The 27859-nt window shown below is 43.3% G+C and overlaps 1 protein-coding gene across 4 annotated transcripts in view; it reads left to right on the top strand.

Moving 5' to 3' along the window:
• Positions 1-27522, top strand: part of LOC141052086 (estrogen-related receptor gamma-like) — a 71359-nt gene extending 43837 nt beyond the window's left edge. For all 4 annotated transcript variants that reach the window (XM_073549299.1, XM_073549298.1, XM_073549296.1 and 1 more), the window contains 6 exons: positions 2150-2523; positions 9043-9159; positions 10332-10451; positions 10537-10698; positions 17668-17937; positions 27278-27522. In XM_073549299.1, the coding sequence (XP_073405400.1) occupies positions 2220-2523; positions 9043-9159; positions 10332-10451; positions 10537-10698; positions 17668-17937; positions 27278-27522 (1218 nt within the window). In that variant the 5' untranslated portion in view covers positions 2150-2219. The remainder of the gene's footprint in view (positions 1-2149; positions 2524-9042; positions 9160-10331; positions 10452-10536; positions 10699-17667; positions 17938-27277) is intronic.
• Positions 27523-27859: the final 337 nt, after the last annotated feature.

Raw genomic sequence — 27859 nt, 5'->3', positions numbered from 1 at the left:
AGGGATGGACGGATGAAGTGCTGCAGCGGACCTCAGTGACCTGGGTCTGCTGGCACAGGAAAGAGACATTGATTGAAAGCCTGACTCTTCATAAGAAAGATAGATTTGAACGGAACGTAAGGAGAAAAGGAGGACTGAGGATTAGGGTTAGAGCAGAACCCTTCCCAAGTTCACAGCGCAAGGCTGGAGTCCGGTCCCCGAGGTTGTATGGATACTAATGGTCCTGCAGCAGACACCGGAGGAATAGAAGTTGTCACCACTTTATTCCCACACAAGACTTGGGGGCACAACAGTAACGTGAGTGAGCCGGGACTTAGAAGCAAGGAGTCCCCGAAGCAGGCTACAGCTGTCTGCCGTACAAGTCGAGTTCATAGGAACATCTGACAGGAGGAACTCCAGTGTAACTCAGTACTGAGAGTACTTCACTATAGGCGCAAAAGGGAGACGTTCAGAAAAGGCACATATGTTGGCGGAGTGTTGGAACGGAGTACTTCATCTTGCCTGGAAGTTGGCTGAGCTCCTGACCCGGAGGACACGGCACGGATGCGGGCACCTGTATGCTCAACAGACTGTGAGTAAAGCTTTGGAACTACATGCCCTGGTGTCCTCCGCTTATTTCTGCGCCAACACCCTCATCACTGCTACATCTCTGTGCCTGACACTGCACCATCTACGTCTCTCCCCTATCTCTTCACCTACACTGCCCTGGGACTACAGCCCTACCTGTGGAGGGCCACAACATCATTGCTGCACTACACCATCTGTCCCAGAGGATCTGTCTGCAGCGTCGGCTTAACACCTTTCTTGCCGAACACCACAGGTGGCGTCACGAATCATTCAACGAACATTTCTGCTATTTACAATGGGTGCCCAGGGCCACGGACCGGGTCATAGCTGCCGTGACAACAACCCCACTCGTGGAGATCTGCGGGCACGGTACCGAGTACCCCGCCACCCTGGGCGCGAGGGCGACCCACATTTATCTTCAACTTTTTTTTTTTTTTCCTTTCTTGCCCTCAATATTCTATTTGGGTCTAGATCTCCTAACCATCCTCATATTGGATGGTTCCCTGCTCCCTCCTATATCAGGGCTATTTACACGGCTCCTCAGATCTTATGGGGTCTTCTGGAGTGAGTGTTGGTATGATATCCCCTCTATTCTTATAATGGATGGTCACCTTGCTTATAGTACCTTTTGGTCTATCTATAAATATAAATATTTTGAGTAAATAGCTACATTTCTCTGTGGACGCCCAGATTCGGGGTTGTTGGGTCATGCCCTATGTATTATTATGTACATTTTGGTGAATTTTGTGTAATTTTCCATAGGCAAAGACCACGTATCAGCATTTATTATTAGATCTGTTTGGGACATTTGGGGGTGTGCCTTCCTTTTTAAATGTTTTATTCTGTATACCTGTTTGTCTCTCAATAAAATTTACATGTATTGGTCACATACTTTATTGCCTTGGTGTGCGCTTTATATGCTGGGTCCTTTTTTCTTTTTTTGTTGACTTTTGTCTTGATAAAACACAGTGGACCTACACCAGCAGATGACATGGCTCCCCAAACCAACACTGATTGTGGAAACTTCACACTAGACCTTGGAAATCAAGGTCCCAGAGTCTGGAGGAAGAGTGGAGAGGCCACAATCCAAGCTGCTTAAGCAACCTGGGCTTCCATAACACCTCAGCAGAGCCACAGGCTGATCGCCTCCATGCCACGCCGCATTGATGCAGTAATTGATGCAAAAGGAGCCCCGACCAAGTATTGAGTGCATTTACTGGGTTTTCAATGGCTGTAAGTCATAATCAACATTAACAGAAATAAACACGTGAAATAGATCACTCTGTTTGTAATGACTCTATATAATATATGAGTTTCACTTTGTGTATTGAAGAACTGAAATAAATTAACTCTATGATGATATTCTAATTTTGTGAGATGCACCTGTATATGTTCATATTGTTTTATCAATAGGATGAAAGACAATCGTAGGAAACCACACACGTGTGAATTACATGAAACAAAAACCTTTAAAAAAAATCATATATTTTTTTTGTTTAAATAAATCAGATCCAATAATTACTATATTTTGGTATGAAAACACATGGATGACGCTTGGTGACCCTCATCCTTTCTCTTTCAGGTATCTGTGTGGGATATCGCACAATCTGAACCTTCAGGTTAAAGCTGAACCAACCAGCCCGACTCTACAGATGGACACTGGGGGATATTGTAGTCCCGGAGGCATGTCGGACACCAGCAGCAGCTATGGACTGTCTGTAGGAGGACAGTCTCAAGGACTGGATTCTCCTATTGCTTTACTTGGATTTTATGATAATGGGGAGAAGCTTTTTGTTGACAGCCCCCCATCTCTGAGCGATGACCCCACCATGCAATGTGTTTTGAGGTCTGTCCCCAAGCGACTGTGCCTGGTATGTGGCGACACAGCTTCCGGATATCATTATGGGGTGGCATCTTGTGAGGCATGCAAAGCATTTTTTAAGCGCACCATCCAAGGTAAGAATCAGTGAGTTACAGGTTTACACATCACATCACTACCATTATTATACTCCGGTCCTAGGAAGGACTGATCTATTATACTCATCACTGCCATTATTATACTCCGGTCCTAGGAAGGACTGATCTATTATACGCATCACTGCCATTATTATACTCTGGTCCTAGGAAGGACTAATCTATTATACTCATCACTCCCATTATTATACTCCGGTCCTAGGAAGGACTAATCTATTATACTCATCACTGCCATTATTATACTCCTGTCCTAGGAAGGACTGATCTATGATACACATCACTGCCATTATTATACTCCGGTCCTAGGAAGGACTGATCTATTATACTCATCACTGCCATTATTATACTCGGGTCCTAGGAAAGACTGCTCTATTATAGTGATCAATGCCATTATTATACTCCGGTCCTAGGAAGGACTGATCTATTATACTCATCACTGCCATTATTATACTCCGGTCCTAGGAAGGACTGATCTATTATACGCATCACTGCCATTATTATACTCTGGTCCTAGGAAGGACTAATCTATTATACTCATCACTCCCATTATTATACTCCGGTCCTAGGAAGGACTAATCTATTATACTCATCACTGCCATTATTATACTCCGGTCCTAGGAAGGACTGATCTATTATACGCATCACTGCCATTATTATACTCCGGTCCTAGGAAAGACTGCTCTATTATAGTGATCAATGCCATTATTATACTCCGGTCCTAGGAAGGACTGATCTATTATACTCATCACTGCCATTATTATACTCCGGTCCTAGGAAGGACTGATCTATTATACGCATCACTGCCATTATTATACTCTGGTCCTAGGAAGGACTAATCTATTATACTCATCACTCCCATTATTATACTCCTGTCCTAGGAAGGACTGATCTATTATACGCATCACTGCCATTATTATACTCCGGTCCTAGGAAGGACTAATCTATTATACTCATCACTGCCATTATTATACTCCGGTCCTAGGAAGGACTGATCTATTATACTCATCACTGCCATTATTATACTTCGGTCCTAGGAAGGACTGATCTATTATACTCATCACTGCCATTATTATACTCCGGTCCTAGGAAGGACTGATCTATTATACTCATCACTGCCATTATTATACTCCGGTGCTAGGAAGGACTGATCTATTATACTCATCACTGCCATTATTATACTCCGGTCCTAGGAAGGACTGATCTATTATACTCATCACTGCCATTATTATACTCCAGTCCTAGGAAGGACTAATCTTTTATACGCATCACTGCCATTATTATACTCCGGTCCTAGGAAGGACTGATCTATTATACTCATCACTGCCATTATTATACTCCGGTCATAGGAAGGACTGACCCATTATATACCTCACTGCCATTATTATACTCCGCTCCTAGGACATATAGGCAGATCATGCACATCACATGACTGGAGTCTCCATTACACATAGCGGCAGCAGGTATCAGCCCTACAGCACAATACTGTGGAGAGTGTTTGGGGAATAGTGATGAATATTAATCATGCATTGAGTAACATGGCAGCCTGTCTATATCTGTAATTCTGGAGTGATCCTAGAGCCATTTTGCCCTCCCCTGGACTCCTACAGACACAATGTTATTTGGCAGCTCCCTGATGGACGAGGCCAGAGGTTATAACAACATAATTAAATCTTTATTGATTAATCTTCATAACTAAACAGGTAAAGAGTAATCCCCGATCACCGTGGGATAAGACAGCCCGGCATTAACCCCTTCTCCTTATACATACTGCACTGTATATACTAGAAGCCAGATCCCCATTAATCATTAGTATAATAAAATATTCTACACGTTTCATATTTCCTTTATATTTGAATTCGCCATTTTCAAGATATTTGCTTGTTGTCAGTGAACGAGAACATTCTTCTTTACACCCTGAAAATAAAAATATATCCAAATGACCTTGATTAGGAGGTCTCTTAGACCTGATGAGGCTGATGCACTTACTTTTAAAATCCATGTCAGAATGTCTGTCTAATCCTTTTATTAAAATGTGTATTTTATGAGTCCAGCTAAAGTGTGGGAGAGCTCGAGTCCAAGTGTATTCAGTCCCTGCAAACCCAGTTTAACTGACAGCGGCAGCTTGTACTGAGCAGTTTCAGATCTCAGCAGAGGAGGCACACTGAGGAGCTGTCAATCACATCTTTTTGCTGGTGTTTTCTGGTGGCTTTTTTTTTTTTTATTTAACTCCATTTAACAATGAAGAAAGCAAGCAAAACCGATGTCAAAACTATCAAAAAGACCCCCAGGCATTTTCCAGGCATCTTTTAAGCCTTCACATTGACTTCTATTGTACTGTTTTTGGTATTTTCCAAGTGGAAAACGCCTGAAGATTGGACAGATCACTTGATTTAACCACTTGTCGACTTTGGAAACATGAAACTGTTAAAAGACTGAACATATGAACAGCGAGTTGTTTTCACATAGACTCATTATTTTGAGCTTTTTCAAAGTGTTTTTCAGGCGGTTTCGGGGCCGGCCCACCTGAAAAAGACATTGTGTGAACATACCCTTAGGTTTCCGTTTTTTTGTCACTATGCAGACTATTTTATTCAGGGACAATGTAAACCTGGTGACACAAAATGATGAGTGTGAATAGAGTCAACGATATATAGAAATTAAGTCTCAGAAAAAGGAAGATATTTTCATGTGGAGGTCCAAATGGAAGTCTGTAGATGGTGCCATGAGTAGAGATGTCTGATCCGGTAATAAAGAAACGAATTCTACAAGTATTTCCTAAATTTAATGAGTCCATTGGTGTCACTGGGCATCTGTGAGACATAGGGGTGACGGGTCAGCTGCAAGTAGCCAGATGGGGTGAAAGCACAATGTATAATAATCACATAAATTTCTTTTAGCCCTTGGAAGGCTATGGATCCTGTGAAATATGTTGTGTGTGAGTCAAGGCCTTAAATTGGTTGGATAATCTCCATTGATCTGTGTGTGAAGGCTCAATATGTAAAAGGGAAAAGGCGTTACACAGCTCCGGTGTCACCCTCTCCTTCATCGATGAAGCCTTGAGAAAGGAGTTCTGCAAACGAAAGCTGAGGAGATCAGACAAACAAATCTATGAAATGTTTTCATTATTTTTTTAAGATGATCTATTTGGGCAGTTATTATTAGACTCATTATGTATGGGACCTTATTATTGAGCTTGAAATGTAAAGGCTATGTTCACACTGAGCTTTTTTAGGAGTTTTTCTGAGCAGCTCCTTATGCTCAAAAACTGCTTCAAAAACTCTTGGAAAACTCTTCCAATTTATTTCTATGGGAAATCCACTATGCTGTTCTTATGATGAATTGTTTAGCTTTTTTTTTTTGCCCGAAGAGACTTTGAAGAACAGGTGGAAAAAGAAAAAATATATTGAAAAATTAATTTAGGGTTAGGTTTATAGACATGGTAGGGGCGCAACTATAGTGAGTGCAGGGATTACAGTCCCATCAGAACCCTGCAGCCTAGGGGGGCCAAAATATTCCTTTGGCCATAGAAGAAGAACAACACTACTAAAGACCCATGTAAGTTGGAGGTCCTGTTGGAAGTTTTGTATTAGGCTCCACGAGCTTCAAGTTACCCCTATCCCTGTAGCCAGCAGATGTTAGTAAGTTGCCTTCTATGTATCCACATGGGTGTAGTTTTTAGGGTGAGTTGTGTGGAGTGGAAGGTAAAGTGATTGGAGCTCCACCAAGTGTAGATTTGGCTGTCCAAATACTGTAGGTGTAAGGTTCATATTTAAAAACCTCCTTAGCAAAGATAAAAATAAGTGCCCTTTTAGTTGCTTCTTGACACCATCACACAACTCCCAACCACTTGGCGCCCCAGTATCATTTTTGGGTACATTTCCAAATATTTCTACCACCTGTGGATAGTACATCTCTGTTGAAGGTCTCACCACAAGCAACAGGGGCCAGAACAACCTGGAATCGACCCTCTCTCGTCTCTATAATAAGTGCACCCTTGCTCCATGATCCAGTCTTGAATTTATGGCAATATACTGGAGTTCCAGGAGAAGAAGTAATTTTAGAAGAAGATGTAAGTTTAGGTGAAGACGTAATTTTAGGGGAAGTAAATTTAGGTGATGAAGTAAGTTTAGGAGAAGAAGTAAGTTTAGGAGAAGAAGTAAGTTTAGGAGAAATAGTAAGTTTAGGTGAAGAAGTAAGTTTAGGAGAAGAAATAATTTTAAGTGAGGAAGTAAGTTTTGGTGAAGTAAGTTTAGGTGAAAAAGTAAGTTTAGGAGAAGAAGTAAGTTTAGGTGACGAAGTAAGTTTAGGTGAAGAAGTCAGTTTTGGAGTAGAAGTAAGTTTAGGAACTGCCGTTATTTGACAACCATTCCTCTCTCAAAAATAAAACATCAGCAGCCTGACTTAGATAACATATATGTCACTTTATACTTTATTTGATTCCAATATGGCTCAGTATAGGCTTATATAACATGTATTACGTGAAAATGCTCTGGGAAAAGGGGCCGCTTAGAGAAATCGAAAACGCATATGTCCACTTGACCATATGTCCTGACCGTAGTCCACTCATTCATAATAATTTCTGCTTTAACTCCTTAATACCATCCTGCAATTGAGGCCACCACGGCTAATTGAAGTATTGATGGGAGGTAGTGCCAAGTTTCCACAGGGTTGGTCTCCCCTCCATCCTCACACATGGACCCGAGGAGGAATCTGTCAGGCAAAAGAGAGCAGTCAATATTCATTAGTGTGTGTAAGCTTTGAGTGGCAGAGCATCCCCTCGCATCCTAACATGGGGTCCCCCTAGGGACACGCTGTCGTTATACAGCGGGCGCTGCCTCTCCTCCACTTTCTCTCTGTTTATTCTAATTTGTAATTAAATAAGCTGCAAATACCCCAAAGGAGTGAGAGGGGAAGATTAGAGAGGGGAGAGATGAGCCGTTATGCCATGTTTACATCTGTCTTACTGTTGCTGTCACCATTGCAGATGTCCATATAGACCGTTTCATCATAAACTTGAGCGTCCCCCGATTTGCGTTCCTCCATCCTGTAACCCAAAAGCTTTAAATTCATCAGTACATTCTCATTTTCATGTATGACTGATAATTCGCACTCCATTCATCTTCTAGCTGGTGACATCTACTTAGGTATATATGCGCAGGATTTTCTGACCAGATTTTCGGGTGGAAAATCTATTGTGTAATTCACAAACAAAATCATCCACACTCTGCAGAGAAAATACGACGTTATGATATTAAAATATGCAGAATGTCAATATATGACATAGATCTTGTCAGAGATTTCATTCTTTGCAACGCACCATTTCCAAACCCATGACTGTTTTGTCACTGCGGATTTTGCAGAAGAATCTGAAACCAATATATCCAATTGCAGCATATTCTTCAGAGTATGTGCACAAAGGCTCATAATACTGCAGTGGATAAGCCCCTTGTGGGGGTAATAAGTGATGGTTATAACTCCATAGCACTGGCGATCGAGACTCCATTATGTGGTGGAGTTGTCCTCAACATTACTGGGTGTCATGAGCCCATAGACTTGGTGCTTCAGGAGTCTCTGAAAGAAAATTACTTCAAGAACTGAGAGACATAGCAACATCTATTGTTAAAAAAATTGGCAATTGACTAACACCCTTAAAAGATACATCCCATGTATACATGTATTGAATAGGGGCTAGTCTACTCCACCAACTGTGATAATATGGCATCCAGTTCTAAGCATTGACTTCTTGGGTTTTTATCCAAGAACTGGCACCACTTTTGCCCATGCTTTGGGTCTAGTATTGAAGTTTAGCCCAATTTCAAGAGTTTATACCTCACAAGAGTCATTTATAGCATACCTATGGGATTTGCTATGTATCCCCGGATTCGTCCCCCCCCCCCCCCCGTTCCGGCTGACATCCCACCAACAGAGAGTGGAGAGGTTGTGGCACATGTATTACTTCTTTCCATTCATTACCACTGGAGTTCCAAACACAAGCTAGCGCATTTAATGGGGCATGAGTTTTCACCTCCAATCATGGAAGATTGTGGGACCACCATTCTGGAGACAGGTGCAGGTCTAGAACCTATCAGACAAATATGGGAGATCTTTCTTCCCCTCCAATCATGGAGGATTGGGGAACCATTGTTCTGGAGATAGGTGCAGGTCCTAGAACTTATCTCCAGAACAACGGTTCCCCAGTCCTCCATCATTGGAGGGGAAGAAAGATCTCCCATATTTGTCTGATAGGTTCTAGGACCTGCACCTGTTGGACAAATATGGGAGATATCTCGGATATGCCATAAATTTCTTTCACGAATCAAATCCCCCCCCCTTCCCCACTAAGTGACTAAGGCTGAGCTTGATTACCAGACCTCAGCCAAAACTTGACAATATCTCTTGGACAGGAAGCAGACCCTTTATTCTATTTTGGATAACCCTTTTAATTAGTGTGATTTAAGGATTTTCTATGTGTCCTCGGTATCGTACTTGTCTTTTCCACAGGTAACATTGAATACAGCTGTCCTGTGGTGAATGACTGTGAAATTACCAAGAGGAGAAGGAAGTCTTGTCAAGCCTGCCGCTTCCGCAAGTGCCTGAAAGTTGGGATGATGAAGGAAGGTACATGCAAGAAAACTTAACACTTTTGACCATAATTCATCAACAATGCCCTATGGTATCCTAATTTGTTCTTGTATTGTTAATCCATTGCTTAAATTATGTAAATTAATTTAAAGAGGATGTCCCATAAACAATTTATATAATCCATCCTGTTGAGAGGTAAATGTATGATTGCTGGTGGTCAGGATACTGAGTTGCTCACCCATCCTAAGAATGAAAGGCCAAAAGTTCCCTGTATGAATGGAGTAGTACTGTGCATGTGCGACCACTGCTTCTATAGACGGTGAAAGATGCAGTGGTTGCACATGCTCACTGCTGCTCCTTTCACACAGTAGACATTGGAACCCCTGTTCTAGTGATTGGTGTGGGCGCCATTGGTCAGACCCCACGCAATCATACATTTTTTACTTATTCTGTGGAAATATGTTGAGAAGTCAACTTGGTAATAATATTAGTCCTAAATCTCATTCTGGTATATAGGCTGCATTGTACACAAAGCAAAAATGAGGACCCTACAGACCCTCCATTATCCAAAGTGGGGGGCAATTAGCATTTTGCATATTGCTCCCCCCTTCTCTCAGGTGGTTAGCCATTCCTGTAAGCTGGCCATGTAATATTTCTCACTCTTGAGAGTCTAATCTTGATTGTGAAGCATTGACACTGGCTTTTCTAGGAGCAAATATGGTAATGACAACCAGTCTGCTGCAAAATATGCATGTGTCACTTGTGCTTATGCTGCAGATTTGCAGCAGATTTCATTTTGTGCATTGTAAGGGTAAAAAAAATGTGCTGAAAATTTGTACTCTGGGAATTTAAAGATTTTTTTAATGCAACGTATGGATAAGATTTTGTACATTTTCACCCACTTTGCTCCTACTGTACACTGAATAATCTGGTTAGAATATCCACAGCATATCACATATGTCATGGGTTCCCTTTCACAGTAATTTTCACAAAACCTACAAACCATATACATAAGGCAAACATGTGAGTTCTACTCAACGTCAATGTGCTGCTTGAAAGCCAAGCAATATAACAGCTGAATACAAAATTTTAACAAATGTAAAAACGAAAAAGATTTTTTATTTAAGGGAAATTGTTTATTAACACAACATATCTAACTCAGATACATGAATCTGTCCTTGATTACATATATGAAATTCCGATATTAGGTGTGAGGCTGGATCGTGTCCGAGGTGGTAGACAGAAGTACAGACGTCCAGTGGAAGTGGAGACTCCAGATCCTTGCTCTTACCTCACTGCTCACCATCCATTCCAAGGAAAGAAGACAAGTAGGTTTACAGCAAATATTATGATAACAGATGGGACCGGGGAACAATATACTTACTCTAAATTCCCCTCTCTGTTTCCTAACAGCAAACAAAGTAGTGTCTCATTTGGTCTTGGTGGAGCCCGGGGAGATATTTGCTAGTCCTGATCTTGACCTTCAAGATGGAGATCTGCGCATCCTGACGACCCTGTGTGAGCTCATCAACCGAGAGCTGCTGGTCACCATCGGATGGGCCAAACATGTTCCAGGTACAATGCTAGGTTACCTATTAATGGCAATTCAAAGATACCCAATGTGCCAGTATCACCACAGTGTGACAGTCATGATCCTCTGTGGGACACCAATAATAACAGGACTGTGAAAATATATTATTTTAGGTGTCCTGATGCATCTTTCCCACCCTTGATGGCATTTAAAGGTCACCTAAGGGACTGAAGCACGACACATATTTGCTTGTATTGTATATGGTGTTGAGATAACCACAACTGCCTGCTACAATGTAGACACCATACGGTAACAGCAGATAAAAAATATTATTAATAAGCCCTCATCGTGCCCCCTGTCTCCGCCCAGCTAGACAAAACTGGCGTGAAAACGTCAAAAGTTGCAAAACTCTTGCACAATTCCACGTTGCGCAAAAAATGTAAGACTTTTCAAAGAGATTTAATTTTGGCATATTCACTTTGATAAATCTGGGCCCCAGTGTTTTTAGAAAGAAAAATGCTGCAGTTATTTCTCCATTTTTTTATGGTGTTTTTCCAGCATTTTTTTTGCAAAGAACACTGCAGCTAAAAGTCAATAGGATTAAATGTTCTATAAACAGCTTAAAATGCACTGTTCTGTAAAATGTAAAAAATATCTAAAAATTTTTCTAAAAAAGCACTTAAAAAGCTTGTAAAATGAAATGCATATAATCTGTGATGTTTCTTACAAGCCCCCCAAAAATAAAGCTAAATAAAACTATAGGGGCCAATTTATCATTGTTTTTGTGTCATAGTCCTAGAGTAAAAAAAAAGCTCTGCTACCTGTGCCTTTTCTAAGTTAACTTTATTTATTATATTCATTATTCATTTTTTTTTTTATATATTTTCATTGTGCAGCATCTTAGGAGCTAGCGGTTTTGATTATACAGATTACATAGTCTGTTTAATTCTTTCTGGTGCAGCTGAAGAATAATGTGCAACATTTTGAAGATTTTTGAAAGGATCTTGCAAATTTCACTCTAAAATAAAAAAAGCAAAAGGGGGGAAAAAAATAAGCATCTTTGAATTTGCTCAAATTCTTCGTTGTGCATGCAAATTGATGTATTTGGTGCAAAATCCCCCAGCGGGGAAATGGATAGATAACAATGGATGTATAAAGGAGAATTAATAATAATGTAATTCCTCATGTAATACTTTATATGGATCTTTGCTATAAAAGATATTACAAGCGGCAGTAAACCATCATTTTTTTTAATGAAAATTTCAGTTTTCCAAGTAAAACTATAAATTGTGATGCAGACAATTTGCCTGGCTGGATCCACAATGCTTTGCCTTAAAAAGCATCTGATAACCAAGACATTTTGTGGCAGCATCTGACTCCCCTCCACGTTGGGTTGTGTGCTATCAAACCCAGCATCTATTGAGTGGCTGCAAGAAGGACGCAGATTATCATCTCCAAATTAATGGTATTCTGGGTCCCTTCTCCAATTGTGACATGGCGGAGCCTCCTCCTCCAGTGATAGCAATCTCCAATATTTCCCAATTAAACAGAGCACTCAATATATAAAGAAACAATTGTATTGCCATAGTGTGAAAAAGACAGGTAATGGAGGCTGACACCACAAAGAGGAGCTAATTTAAAGGAACGGGAGAGCGTGACAGGGCAGGAGGTTCCTGCTGATATTCAGCACGAAACACACCCAGATCACAGTGAAGGTTACTGGAGAAGGTGGAATCGGCTATGACCAGGACAATGTCAAAAGGGGTCGCAGAGGTAACGGTCACTACAAAGGACATATGAGAACAGATAGCGCATTATAACTGGCACGTGGTAAATGGAGGGCACTGATTCAGATTTTGCATTTGTACCCACAAATATATGTATAGGTTGTCCCACTTTGAAAATGTGTATTTGAAAAGCCTCTTGGAATATACCGTAGCTTTGGCCATTCATTGTCTAGGGGACTACTGGAGCAAGTCAAGTGCTGTATTCGAACATTTCTTGCAGACAAACCTATATACAGTTGTGCTCAAAAGTTTACATACCCCGGCAGAACTTTTGCTTTCTTGGCATTTTCCAGAATATGAATGATAGCAAAACTTTTTCTCCACTCATGGCTAGTGGTTGGGTGAAGCTATTTATTGTCAAACTACTATGTTTTCTCTTTTTAAATCATAATGACAGCCCAAAACATCCAAATGACCCTGATCAAAAGTTCACATCCCCTGGTGTTTTGGCCTGATAACATGCACAGAAGTTAACACAAATGGGTTTGAATGGCTACAAAAGGTAACATCCTCACCTGTGACCTGTTTGCTTGTAATCAGTGTGTGTGCGTGCATAAAAACTGAGTGAGTTTCTGGGATCCAAATAGACTCTTGCATCTTTCATCCAGCCACTGACTATCCTGGATTGTGAGTCATGGGGAAAGCAAAATAATTGTCAATGGATCTATGGAAAAAGGTACAAAAAGATATCCAAGGAATTGATAATGCCAGTCAGCAGCGTTCAAACTGTGATTAACAAATGGAAAATCAGGGGCTCTATAAAAAAAAAACCACAGTAAGTTAGACCAACAAAAATTTCTCCCACAATTGCCAGGAAAATTGTTCGGGATGCAAAGAAAAACCCGCAAATAACATCAGCTCAAATACAGGACTCTCTGAAACCTAGCGGTGTGGCTGTTTCAAGATGCACAATAAGGAGGCACTTGAAGAGAAATAGGCTGCTTGGTTGAGTCGCCAGAAGAAAGCCATTACTGCGCAAGTGCCACAAAGTACCTCGTACCTCGCCTACAATACATAAAACAGCACAGAGACACATCTCAAAACTTCTGGAACAAGGTAATTTGGAGTGATGAGACCAAAATTGAACTTTTTAGCCACAACCATTAACGTTCCATTTGGAGAGAGGTCAACAAGACTTATGATGAAAGGAACACCATTCCTACTGTAAAGCACGGAGGTTGATCGCTGATGTTTTGGGGATGTGTGAGCTATAAAGGCACAGGAAACTTGGTCAAAGTTGAAGGAAAGATGAATGCAGCACGTTATCAGCAAATACTGCTGCGCATTGGACGGACTTGGACGTTCCAACATGATAACGATCCAAAGCACAAGGCCTAGTCGACGTGTCATTGGCTACAGCAGATCAAAGTGAAGGTTCTGGAGTGGCCATCTCAGTCTCCTGACCTCATTATCATTGAGCCACTCTGGGGAGATCTCAAGCGCACAGTTCATGCTAGATAGCCCAGGAATTTACAGGAGCTGGAGACTTTTTGCCAAGAAGAGTGGGCCTTTTCCCTGCCGACCGATTCACCATCTTTGCGGTTGGTGGACAAGTTTTTTGCGGCATTGATGCTTGTGTATGGGGATCCTGATTGCGTCTCCCTGGCTGAGTCTAGACTCCGTAAAACCAAGCAGGGGGGCCGGGCAGCTGAGAAGTTTAGGAGATGGACCATTGACACGCAGTGGAACGACTCTGCTCTTAGGAGTCATTTTTGTCAGGGTCTGTCACCTAGGCTACAGGATACTCTGGTGCAGTACGCTACTCCTGGGTCATTGGAAGCTGCCATGGCCCTTGCTATCCAGGTGGATAGACGCCTCATGGAGAGACATACACCAAATCTGCCCCCTGTTCTTTCTAGGGAGGAGGACACACCAGTGCAGACGGACAAACCTATGCAAGTGGCAGGAGTCTTTCTCAGACGGTGTTGTCCACAGTTCACCGTGGTATGGGGACATGTTTCTACTGTGGACTTACGGATCATTACATCAATGTCTGCCCAGCTCGCACCAAAGTATGTACACCATCTCAAAAGCCGCTACCTGGGAGTAGGGGCAGGAGTCAACCCTTACCACAGGTAAATCCAGAGTCTCGGTGTCCTCCAGGGAGAAGGGATCAGGGGAGTGTGGTGGTTCCCACTGTGAGTAGTGAGAGTATGAGATTGGTGACACAGAGGGATGCCTCTGTTGTTGGTTCCTCAAAGAGTTCACCATCCTTTGACAAACGCATGCATGGAAATATACGTTCAGGTCCGAACCTGTGTGTGAATGAGTACGTGTGAGTGTCCACCAAAGACATCAGGTGGAAGTACACAACTGGGACTTGGAGTTCTAGAGTGATCGGGCCATATCGGGTGTCAGCCATTCTCAACCTGGGGACTTTCCATCTGGAGTTACCCCCAGTAATGCACGTACACAACATATTTCACAGGTCGGCGCTGGAGAATTGTTCCGCCTCTGGAGCCTATGTTATTGCCATCTCCTTTGCGCTGCATTTGCCTTAAACCTGAGGATCATGTGACTGCGGAGGTGAATCTTTGTGGATCGAGGCATCCTCACCATACGTCGTTTCCTGTGAGGCCTGGTGTTGAGGGTCCAGAGGCCCCTCAATAAAAGGGGAGTACTGTCACGATCCATTTTGGATTTGTGGCAGCTCTGGTTCTACTATGATTTAAATGTTGCTTTTTTCCTTTCAGAACAGCGGGGGTTAATGTCAGTTTCCCTTGCTGACAGCTTTCTGAAACTGCCTAGTTGCTAGGTCAGCTGATGTGGGTGGTGACCACTCCCACCATCCTCTAACCCCTTACTGACATCGGGCGTAATAGTACACCGATGTTGGTATCCCTCCCATTTATGTGGGCTCCGGCGATAAGCCCACACCTTTTCTGGGACATGTCAGCTGTTTTGAACAGCTGACAAGTGCCCGCAATAGTCGCGGGTCTAATCGCAATCCACCCGTGGCTATTATCTAGTTAAATGCCACTGTCAAACTCTGACAGCGGCATTTAAATGGCGCTTCCATCACGTGATCGCGGGTCACCAGTGCTTCGGCATGACAGCGCGAGGACTCCTGGAGACCTCTATAGTTGTCAGTGCCAAAATGCTATGAGCGCCACTCAGTGGTCGGCCCTCATAGCAAGTCAGTAGTTCTGCTACATAGAGGCGATCTGCTCATCGCCTCTATGTAGCAAAGCCGATCTAGTTGTGCCAGCTTCTAGTCTCCCATGGAGACTATTGAAGCATGGCAAAAGTAAAAAAAAAAAGTTTAAAAATATGAAAAAAAATATAAACGTTTAAATCACCCCCCGCTGACCCCATTCAAAATAAAACAATAAAAAAAGATCACACATACACATATTAGGTATCGCCGCGTTCAGAATCGCCCAATCTATCAATTAAAAAAAGGATTAACCCGATCGCTAAATGGAGTAGCGAGAAAAAAATTCAAAATGCCATAATTACGTTTTTTTGGTCGCTGTGACCTTGCATTAAAATGCAATAACAGGCGATCAAAAGAACGTATCTGCACCAAAATGGTATCACTAAAAACGTCAGCTCAGAGTGCAAAAAATACGTCCTCACCCAACCTGAGATCACAAAAAATGGAGACACTACCGTCTCGGAAAATGGCGCTTTTTTTTTTCTAGCAAAGTTTGAAATTTTATTCTCACCACTTAGATAAAAAGAACCTAAACATGTTTTGTTTCTATGAACTCATAATGACCTGGGGAATCATAATGGCAGGTCAGATTTAGCATTTAGTGAACCTAGCAAAAAATCCAAACAAAAAACAGGTGTAGGATTGCACTTTTTTGCAATTTCACGGCACCAATGGAGTAATTCAAAACTACAACTCGTCCCACAAAAAACAAGCCCTCACATGGCCATGTTGATGAAAAAATAAAAAAGTTATGGCTCTGGGAAGAAGGGGAGCAAAAAGCGAAAACGCAAAAATGAAATTACCTCAGGTCATGAAGGGGTTAAATGATCACCTGATGCATCAGCTGACTGTCGGTGATAGCGCAATCTACAGTGACCAAGCCTGGAGTAAGGAGCTCGCTGGCTGCTGTGGTGTGTCAGCTGGTTTTGTGAGTTTGTGATCCTGGCGCCTTTCTTCTGCTGTGCGGTGCTTTGCAGCAGAGGAAGTTGTAAAGCTAAGTTGTGTTATTACTCTGTCAGTCTCATGTTTATCACTGTCCCCTGTGTTGTACCTATCTGCAGTGGTGAGACTAGCACCCTTGCCGGTCAGTGCATTAGTCAGGGCAGTGTGAGGTGACAGCAAGGGACGAGGTTCATGACGGCGGTGGGAGGAAGGACCCACTTAGGACATTAGGGCAGTGCAGGGTAAGGCTCAGGTTTGAGCAGGAGGTCACCATTCTTCATTCCCCTATTGGTAGGGCCTTCCTCACCCCTTTACCATCCTGTTGTGTGTGTGTCGTGCCGTCCACCGACCGACCCCCCCACTTTGGGTCGTCACATATCGTGACAAGTGGGCATCTTTACCATCTAAGAAAATAAAGAACCTCATTCACAACTACCACAAAAGACTTCACTCTGTAATTGATGTTAGAGGGGGCAATACACGGTATTAAGAAATGGGGTATTTGAACGTTCGATCCGTCATTTGGATGTTTTGGGTTGTCATTATGATTTAAAAAGAGAAACCACAGTAGTTTGACAATTAATGTCTTCACCCAACCACTAACCATGAGTGGAGAAAAGGTTTTGGTGTTATCATTCATATTCTCTGAAAAAATGCCAAGAAAGCAAAAATTATTCCGAGGTATGTAAACTTTTGAGCATAACTGTACAATTAATAGAGTGTTGGCATGCATGTACGGCCACCATTTGCTCCTTTGTACTTGGGCATTTCTGAGTTTTTTCTCAGGATCGGGGGCGCTCCAACTAGATGAGTTGAGTCTTTGCAAGCGATTAGTTGAGTCTTTGCAAGCTATAGTTCTGCATATGACTTCCCCTACTGCATTGTCAGTATCCTGTACAACTTTGATAGTTGTCAGCCAAACTCTCCATTGGCCGTCTGCTATTACTCCCAAAACCCTTACACACATACATGTTCTGCGGAGCGTGCATGTGCTTTCAATGGGGAGAGGGTACAATGAGGTTCCTAGACACCTGTAGTGACGCTTATCTTTGCCAATATTGACCTTACCCAAATATACCCTCTTCCTGATCCTATACAATTAACACAATGTCTAATCATCCCCTTAGGCTTCTCAGTCCTCTCCTTGGTGGACCAGATGGCACTACTGCAGAGCGCGTGGATGGAAATCCTGGTCCTGGGCATTGTTAATCGCTCACTACCGATGAATGATGAGCTGGCAGTGGCAGAGAACTTCTTGCTGGGCAGAGAACAATGCCGCAGTTCAGGACTTCTAAACCTCCATTCGGTTCTGCTTCAGCTGGTTAGGAAATATCGAAAAACAAAGCTGGACAAGGAAGAATTTGTCACCCTGAAGGCCATGGCTCTCGCTAACTCAGGTATTCATCAACAATCTGTCTGGGCTGATATATGTGCCAAGACGATTAAGGGGTTGTTTAGGAAAATGTAAGCATAGGACTCACTGGGAAGCGCTGTCAGTCTGTCAGAGCTAATCATACCATCAAGATACATTTTAGTGCGGGAGTTGCAGGAGTTGCGGGAGTTGCAGGAAAATTAGCTTTTGTTTCATATAAAATGAGGGTGTTTTGATGCACCCTTTATGTGATCAAGAGCTCAGTGCACAGTAATGCCCTCCAATTTTCTTATGTAAACAGTGTCCCAAATAATCCAGTCGTCTATGTACCCAAACCCCTGTGTATCTGAACAGGCCTCAGAGACCATATGGACCCATGTGCGCGACCTATGAAAAATCTCTACCAATGGCACTTAGCATGAATGTGCAGTCTGTACTTGGAAATTTTGGTATTTTTAACAATAAGATGTGGAAATGCATTTCCTTTCCAGGGAAAACGGCACCCATACAGGACATGGCACCATAGAAGCCCACCATGCAGCTTGATATGGGGCTTCGATACAGAGGATGCACCCACTCTGTATTGGCTGCATTCATCATTTTAATGGTTCGTGAGAACATCTGCAGGGATCTCCTCTCCATAGATCCTACAAAAACAAGAGTTTAAGCAATTCTGAAAGATCATGAACAATCACCTAGTCATCCTTTCCAAGGTGGTGAGGAATATGGTGCTGATAACCAAGTCTAGAAGTGAACCCCATTTTCATTTTTGCTGTGGAGACCTTTCATCTCTATAAAAGCACAATTACAAAGGTACATTACCCCAGCTTGGACAAACATGTTACTTCTCTCCCAACACCCCCATATGTATGTGTAAGGGAGGGACAGGACTGTAGTCGTGACCTGAATAACCAAAATATCTATGTCCAGTCCTTCCCCTACTGAAAACTGTACTCTTCTCTTCAGCATACCTGCATCTCCAGATTTACCTTCCTCTGGGCACTTCCCAGGTGATGACGGTCCTTTCAGGCGACCCCCAGCAATGGACGCCATGTTGACGGACGCCACGTTGACGTACACCTTGATGTCCATTCCTTCTTCACTAATGAAGCCATAGCCCTGTCAGTGTCTGTATACACTAACCAGCCATTGGTGCGTCGCCCCGCCAGAGCGCTCCCGCCAGGCCGCCGCAGTTCCTTCCAAACCTCCCTCTCCCGCTGCTTCTTGTCGTGGATCACTCCTTCCATCCAGGCGGCCTGCCTGGGCATGGGAAAGAGACCCTCTGCTGCCGGGTGGGAATGTGTGGCCCCCAGAGCTGCAGCTGAGTGGGAGACCGGCTGGACCTCTGACGGTTGGGGCGGAGGGATTGGCTCCCCCATGGGAACGCGGGGACGGACGACGGCCTCTGGGAGGGAGTTTTGCGGGGAGGGCCTCCCTTCCGGGGTCGGAGACAAGGGCACACTCACCCGTTCCGATGAGGTGGAGATGGACGCGGCACTCCCCGGCACCTTGGTTCCTTCCGCAGGAACGCCCGCGCGCCTGATGGTCAACTGGAGTGCCGGTTCATGCTCAACTTCCAGCCGTGGTTCCTCCTGGGCAGTTGCCAGTTCCGGTCCCTGCTGAGCAAACAGGGGAGGCTCCGGTTCACCCGATCCTCGGGTCTGACGCTGCACCGCTGGTTCCGCACGTCCAGTATCCCACCTCTGGAAAGGTGGTAACTCCGTCAGCTGGACACTCCGTAGTCAAGGCAACTCCTCAGACGGACAGATGGGAGTCTCCACTGGTTCCTCGCTGACTTCGGGAGGCTCTGCTCTCGCTTTTTCGTGCCACCACCTCCACTCAATGCGGCCCATGCCCTGTCAGCTATGAGTGCACGAATGCTGCATCGTGGCCGGTTCAAGTGTACAAGATGGTGCTGCACAGCTCTTTCCAGGGTTATCTTCTGAGTCCTGCCTGTCACCATGTGGGACCGCCTCCAGTTGCTCCACCCCTCCGTTGTTGGTCAGTGGCAGGGGGCAAGGCCTTCTCCTCTTCATCCGCACCTACCAGGGGCGGACAGGGCATAATGACAGGCACGTTTTGGGGCCAAGAGATGACGGCAATGCCCACGAAGGATGTGGTTTTCCTTGTTGTTTGCTTCTTCACCATCTTCTGCCATTCTCACAGCCGCCATCTTGGTCATAGTAGACATGTCAGATTTTCTTCTCCACTGAATAATCCTTTGCAGATTAGATTTATTTTATAATTTATTGCAGTCCTGGAAACGTTTTGGCCTATTATCGGCCTTCCTCAGTCTGCCGACTGCTATCGCGAAATACTAATCCGGTACCCAAGTAAGGATTCCTATGGAGATCTACTTCAGAAGGTCATGTTGATCTAAATGGTATCTCCTATTATTATAAGAGTGGAAATACTGATTTAAATGCCTTGTTTAGATATGGAGATGGCATACACAGGTGGGACGCGGTATTCCCCCGCTCGTCAGCTGGCCGTGCGGGGGAATACCGCGTCCCACCTGTGTATGCCACCTCCATATCTAAACAAGGCATTTAAATCAGTATATCCACTCTTATAATAATAGGAGATACCATTTAGATCAACATGACCTTCTGAAGTAGATCTCCATAGGAATCCTTACTTGGGTACCGGATTAGTATTTCGCGATAGCAGTCGGCAGACTGAGGAAGGCCGATAATAGGCCGAAACGTTTCCAGGACTGCAATAAATTATAAAATAAATCTAATTTGCAAAGGATTATTCAGTTGAGTGCCAAGTTACTTTATTATTCACTTTGGTCTGGGTAACCTACTTGCGCACCCTGCGGTAGTGCCACGCTATATTTGACACAGATTTTCTTCTCCAGTCAGTCAAGTTCAATTCAGTAGTCAAGTCCGGTGTTGTCACAAAATTGGTAGTAGCCAAATCCAGTGTTTCATTTGCAATTTCTACTTCAGATACAGCAACTACTTGCTCTTCCTCCCGGTCATCTTCCAGGGGCACAGCAGTCGCACACACATCTTCATCAACATTTTGCAGCGGGCTCTCCGCATGGCGAGGTAGTCGCATCCTGCCGACTACGCCAAATGTAAGGGAGGGACAGGACTGTAGTCGTGACCTGAATAACCGCAATATCTATGTCCTGTCCTTCCTCTACAGAAAACTATTCTCTTCTGTTCAACATATCTGCATATCCAGATTCAGCTTCCTCTGGGCACTTCCCAGGTGACGACAGTCCTTTTTTCAGGCGACCCCCAGCAATGGAGACACAGTCCAAGTTAACTTTAACACTTTCTTTACTGAGTACTTCACACGTTACATCCACAGTTGGTACATCGTGACATTTACTGGTTTCTTCACCTTTCCCTTTCTGGCTGTCGCTTCTGTGCAGTACACGCCCGGACCAGACTTTCCTAGACTGCTCCCCAGTCCCTTCCTGGCCTGACCTCGCCATGATGTTCTGCCTGTTTCGCCCCAGACTCGAAATAATCAGTCACCAGGTTTGGTTGCCTCTGGTAAAGCATCCGACCCGTCTGTACCGATCTCGTTGAAGCTCCAACTTCCTTGATCTCAGCTGTCCAACCGACTCCTGCCCTAAAAGCATCTGCCTAGGCGATAAGTCGCTACATCTTTCCTTTCCTGTTCTGGCCCACTGCTTTCTCACACAGTGGCCATGGGTAATGTGGGCTACAGCGCTTGAATGTTGCGCGGCTGCCAAGCTGTCCAGATCTATAGCCCATGTGGACACTAGGGCACCCTGGCCCCGTCTAACTTAACTTCCTAAAAACTTCTCTCTTACTACCCGGCAGCCCCTCCTACAGTTAACCCTCTATAACCATCCCATCAGCTATACCTATATGGCCCCCTAGTATGTCCCCCATCTAGTGGCCCACAACAGAAATACACTTACCCTATGTATAAGAACTATATACTAAAGTGCCCTCCTCTAATGTCCCCAAAAAGATGCACTGACTTACCCTAACTGTACATGAACATTAGTCACATTATATTATATTAAAAGAACACAAAACATTATAATACAGTTTTATACAGAATGGTAACACATACATACATGTGGCAATACCATAAAAGATGAGCGATAATACATATTTCTATGTAGCAGTACCGCAAGCACTCGACATATACATAATAAATTAGCAATATGTAAACATTATCAATCAGAGGGCAAACAGAAGAAAAGGAAGCAAGAAGAACATTATATCTCACCCCCTTACATTCCCTGCTGAAATACAATAACCCAATCCTTTTTGCCTCAACATCTACTGTTGAGGTAGAAGGTGGGATTGTCAGAAGGCCATTTAGATGATCAGAAGGTTCGGGAATTGAGAAAAGCCATAATTGAACGGACTAGGACAAAAGTCTGTCCTTATTGCCTTCTTATGGCTTTTTTTCAGCAACGGGTTTAATGGTGGACAGATGAGATGGCATTTATCTAGGCAGTGGCTACTTTATGGACTTACATGCCCAACAATAGCCACAACAGAGTGGGCACATCTCCTTAGTTCACCATAGCTTGAGTGTTTGGTGGCACTGCTCATTGTTGCCAACATGGGAGAAACCCAGTTTTTGAGATGGATCACCTGATGGTAAGATGGACATTCAGCTGAGCTGTCTTTGCCAGGAAAAATCAGGAGGCATGCCCACACGGTGTATATTTCCTCTGATGCAGCTCTTTATAACAGGACTTGGCTGTGATTCACTACAACATTCAAAAATGGTGCAAAATAAATGTTTTTTTCCAATCTGATCCCTTTTATTCTCATCATCAGCCATGGTTAGTTCATCAGGTTAAGGTTATCCTATGGCCTTCTCATTTATTCTGAGACTTTTCCTACTATTCCCATAAAATTCATCCCTGATCTGCGAGACCCGAGCCACAAGATGATCCCACTGACAGCTGTCACAGGCTCTTAGAAATAGACAAGCGCTGCGTTATCGATGGCCGCCTCTTGGAGTCTGGCATGGACAATCAATAATGTCCCGAGGTGTTTTGTGTGTGGGATGGATCGGAACAAAAGAGGGCAGAAAGGGTGGGGGTTTGCTCCTCGCGGAGTAAGCAAATGCTTTGAAGCCTGGAGCGATCCATGCAGTAAATGGATTTGCTTAATTTAGATTTGTGTCAGTTGCTTTATTTGGCCACAGACTCTTTCTGTAACTTTGGATTTCAGTTTGTAGCTGTAATGATCTGAGCTGGATATGGAATAGATTCTGTCAGGCGGCCCGATGTATAGATGCCCTGCTCACCGGCACCTAAGTGCCCCATTACATTAACCCTCACCTGACACAATGGACCCCATGTTTGAGTTGGATTATATATTGATCGGTTTTTTATAACAATTTATATGGAGTGTGTACCCACCTTAACAATTTTCACTTGTTTTTAAGATCTTAAAAAATGTAATAACTATTGATGCATATGGGATAGATGTAAAAAGAATACAAAGTACCGATCTACTGAAGGTTTTTGTAACAGCAAATATTCAGAAATTCACTGGAATTCCAGCTTGGTATAAATCAGGTCCTAGGTATTCACAGTACACAATAAGATCTTGGGAGTGGAGGGAGGTAACACCCATTAGGTATATGCTTGTTAGGAAGATGAGGATTCTGGTGCATCCCAACCTTCAGACATTGCATCAGTCTCGAGAAATGTGTGGACCAAATTAAGATCCTATGCTTTACAGAAAAATGTTTTCCTTGATCAGGGATCCCAAGGACCGCTCAATGCAGAGGTTAAGCATGCACACCTCAGCTCTATTTGTTCTCTATTTGTCTGCCAGAGATGGTTGTGTGAAGCACTTGGCTATCTCCAGCAATACCATAGACAATAAGTGGAGCAAAGGTGCACATGCACAACCACTGAGACCCCTATTGACTGCTCAAACAGGCCAGGGTAGAGCCCATGTAGGGTAGAGCAGCAGAGGTTAACCATGCGCACCTCCGCTCCATTCATTCGTTTTTTATCAGTCTGCCAGAGATGATTGTGTACAGCACCTTGGCTATCTCTGGCAGTGCCAAAGACAATAAATGGAGCAAAGGTGCGCATGGTTAACCTTCGCTGCATTAAGAAATAGGCTCTTTGAGACATTGAGAAACAGCCTCATTCGCACGATCAATAGGGATCGCAGCAGTTGAGCATACACACCTTTTCTCCATTTATTGGCTATGGTTTTGCTAGAGTTAGCCAACCGCTTTACACAGCCAGCTCCAGCAAAACCATAGCCAATAAGTGGTTGCAATTATAATTGCAGAAAACTCAGAAGGTTTCAACATCTATACGTAAAAAAATAAGACAAAATACAAAAAAATTGTCCATTAATTTACAGCAAACAGATCTTGGAAATATGAAGAATTGACCCTAAAGCTTAGAAAGCTGCAAAACTTCTATAGGAAAATTTGAGCTGAGCTTTAGTTACTGGAAACTTTAAATTCGGGCTCAGGGGAGTAACTCACACGATGTGTCTGTTTTTTAATAAATACTTGCATTCCCCATAAAATAGAAATTCTAGTTTATTTTTTCATTGTGCCGTTCCTCTGTTATTGCTCCTGGAAATGCATGAATTCATTAAAAACCGGGTGTTACTATTCCCCTTGTCAATAGAGCCGGTATCTATCTAATTTGACAATACCCAATTAATGCTAAAATTAAAATTTTATTTTATGTGTAATATCCTTAAAGGGTGAGTTCACAAATGAATATTATCTGGTTCAAAGTGTCAACCAATGGAAAAAATGATCACCAGACATTCTGATACTGGGATCCTCTGCAATCAGTTATAATCTGTCATGCAGTAGGCGTGACATTTCCCTGCAGTGCCTCCACAGGATAAATGAAGCATTACACATTTTTGGGGGCAATGCCTGGAACTACTGGGTGGCAACCTCTCTTTTCTATGCATTGTATACTGACATTTCATTGATTATATGATAAAATCTCCTAAAAATTTGTCTTGCACCTCAAATTTCTACAGCACTGGACCGATCTTTGTCACTGGGGGAGTTTAATCATGTACATTATCCATATTAACAATGTCTTATCAGGTTTAAATGTATCATGTGTAATGTTTGTAAAGGGTAAAAAAAAAATTGGTATGTCGAAAAAATTTGGGAGCGGTTTGTGGTCATCTGCCTTGTTGCTGTAATTGTGTCTTGCCGCAGGAGTGATTACTGCATGTACAGCCACAAGACTGATCATCTCATAATGAAATAATCCATCAGCTATATTGATCAGTGAATTCCTAATAGGCTGCTCTTTACATCAGCCGTCCCCTCCTACTTATTACAAGAAAAGTGAGTGTAAAAGATTAAGTAAATAATAATGGAAAAGTAATAGGAAATGAAATGTGGGGGATGGGTCAATGTAAACATCATTTATCCTATGATGCTGATGTCTCATCAGAAAGTGTCATAAGGTTTGTGTTTGAAAGTTTCTAATATCTCTATAATATAACTATAAATCACTTTTCTTATGTTCTCCTTACAGACAAAAAACTGGTATGGACGGCCCTTTTTTATGTGTCTCAAATAAAGACGCTCTGGCAATAAATTGATTTCTATGGTGCCGGTTCTGAAAATCCTAGTGAAGGGGGTAGTTGACCACATCTCCCCTGTTACTTCACTATAGCATTTACAATATTGAGAGCAACCATGTGAGCGGCTTTTCACTCTGCTTAAGGCTACATTCACACATCTGTATGTCACATCCGTGTGCTGTCCTTTTTTCTCGGACTCCTGATACAAAAGTCTCATATATGCTTATGAGTGTTGAGTTTGTGTCAGGACAACCTCAGCCAATCTAGAAATAATGGTCCGTACTTGGACCGTAAATGTCGGACATGTGAAACTGGCCTATGCCTTTATTCATACTTCTGGAATACGCGGTCCATACTCAGACCACAATACCTGGCCAACCACAGGTCTCAAAGCCTGAAATACCAGCTTACTAGGAATATTATTATTATTATTTATTTATATAGCACCATTGATTCCATGGTGCTGTACATAAGAAGGGGTTACATACAAATTACAGATATCACTTACAGTAAACAAATTTACAATGACAAACTGATACAGAGGGAAGAGGACCCTGCCTTTTCGGGCTTACATGCTACAGGATGGTGGGGAAGGAGACAGGAGGGAGGGGGGTTGCAGCAGTTCCGGTGTTGGTTGAGGTGATATCTCCAGTAGTGGTGAGGAGGTAGTGGGGTCATTGCAGGCTGTAGGCTTTCTTGAAGAGGTGGGTTTTCAGGTTCCATCTGAAGGATCCGAATGTGGTTAATATCGGACATGTTGGGGCAAAGAATTCCAGAGGATGGGTGCTATTTGGGAGAAGTCTTGGAGGCGGTTGGGTGAGGAGTGAATAAGTGTGGAGGAGAGAAGGTGGTCTTGGGAGGATTGGAGATTACATGAGGGAAGGTATCGGGAGATTAGTTCAGAGACATATGGGGGAGACAGGTTATAGATGGCCTTGTAGGTCAGTATTAGTAATTTGAACTGGATACACTGAGGGAATGGAATCCAGTGAAGAGATTTGCAGAGGGGAGAAGCGGAGGAGTAGTGAGGACAGAGATGGATTAGTCGGGCAGCAGAGTTAAGGATGGACTGGGGAGGTTTGAGGGTGTTAGCAGGGAGACCACAGAAAAGGATGTTGCAGTAGTCGAAGCAGGAGATGATGAGGGCGTGCACAAGCATTTTACTAGATTGAGGGTTGAGGAAAGGATGGATTCTGGAAATATTTTTGAGCTGGAGGCAACAGGAGGTAGAAAGAGCTTGGATGTGTGGTTTGAAGGACAGGGCAGAGTCAAGGGTTACTCCGAGGCAGCAAACTTCCGGTACTGGGGAAAGCGTGATGTCATTAATTGTGATAGATAGGTCAGGTAAGGAAGATCTGTGAGATGGAGGAAAGATGATGAGTTCGGATTTGTCCACATTGAGCTTGAGGAAGCGAGAGGAGAAGAAGGAGGATATGGCTGATAGAGACTCCGGGATTCTGGACAGCAGAGAGGTGATGTCTGGGCCAGAGAGGTAGAATATATGACATGAAATGGTTATTACAGGTTAGGAAAGCTGCTGAGGGGCTGACTATTGCAGTACAAGTACAGACGTGTGAATCAAACCTAAAAGATGTGAGAACCCCCTTCTCTGTGTACGTATACCTAAAAGGGGCTGTCTTTCTGAGTCATTGATGATAACTCACACTTGCCAACTCTCCTGGAGAGTCCAGAAGCCTTCAGGAAATAGGAAAGACCTCCTGGACTCCAGGAAGAGTTGGACACCTTTTTAATGATAGAGTGATCTGTGATTCTTCTTCGGGGTTGACATTTGACCAATCCTTGTTTCTTATTCAGATTCTAGTAGTATCGAAAACGTGGAGTCTGTTCTGCACCTTCAAGATCGCCTTCATGAGGCCCTACAGGACTACGAGAAGGAGCAACACTCTGAGGATCCCCACCGGTCTGGCAAACTTCTCATGACTTTACCACTACTCCGTCAGACGGCAAATGAAGCTGTCCGCACTTTCTGTCAGATCCGGTTGGAAGGGAGGATCCCAATGCATAAACTTTTCTTGGAAATGCTGGATGCCAAGATGTGATTGCTCAGGCTCCAACAATAGAACGTGAACCCGTCATATGTGGACACCACACAGCAGCTTCACAAAAGTATCAATATATCTGAAAACATTTACTTGAGACTGAATACGATCAGAGATTTTCGAAGCCTGGAAGACATATTGGGTGATATACTGACCAGAGACCATCGCTGTTTTCAGGATACCTAACTGGAGCACAGCAATTCTGTAAGGAACAAGTCTAAACAAAAACTTCTAGAAGGACTGAAGATCGTACTGTACGCTCATTTCTTTGCATCTGTATAAAGATATGATGTGTAGTATACATATTCTAGCACTATCAGGTTTCAATGTTCTCATG

Source organism: Dendrobates tinctorius, unplaced genomic scaffold, assembly GCF_039654945.1.
Source record: "Dendrobates tinctorius isolate UK_male_01 unplaced genomic scaffold, ASM3965494v1 ptg000158l, whole genome shotgun sequence".
NCBI classification, from domain to species: domain Eukaryota; kingdom Metazoa; phylum Chordata; class Amphibia; order Anura; family Dendrobatidae; genus Dendrobates; species Dendrobates tinctorius.
The sequence above is the reverse complement of the archived record's forward strand: the minus strand, read 5'-3'. Positions and strand labels throughout refer to the sequence as shown.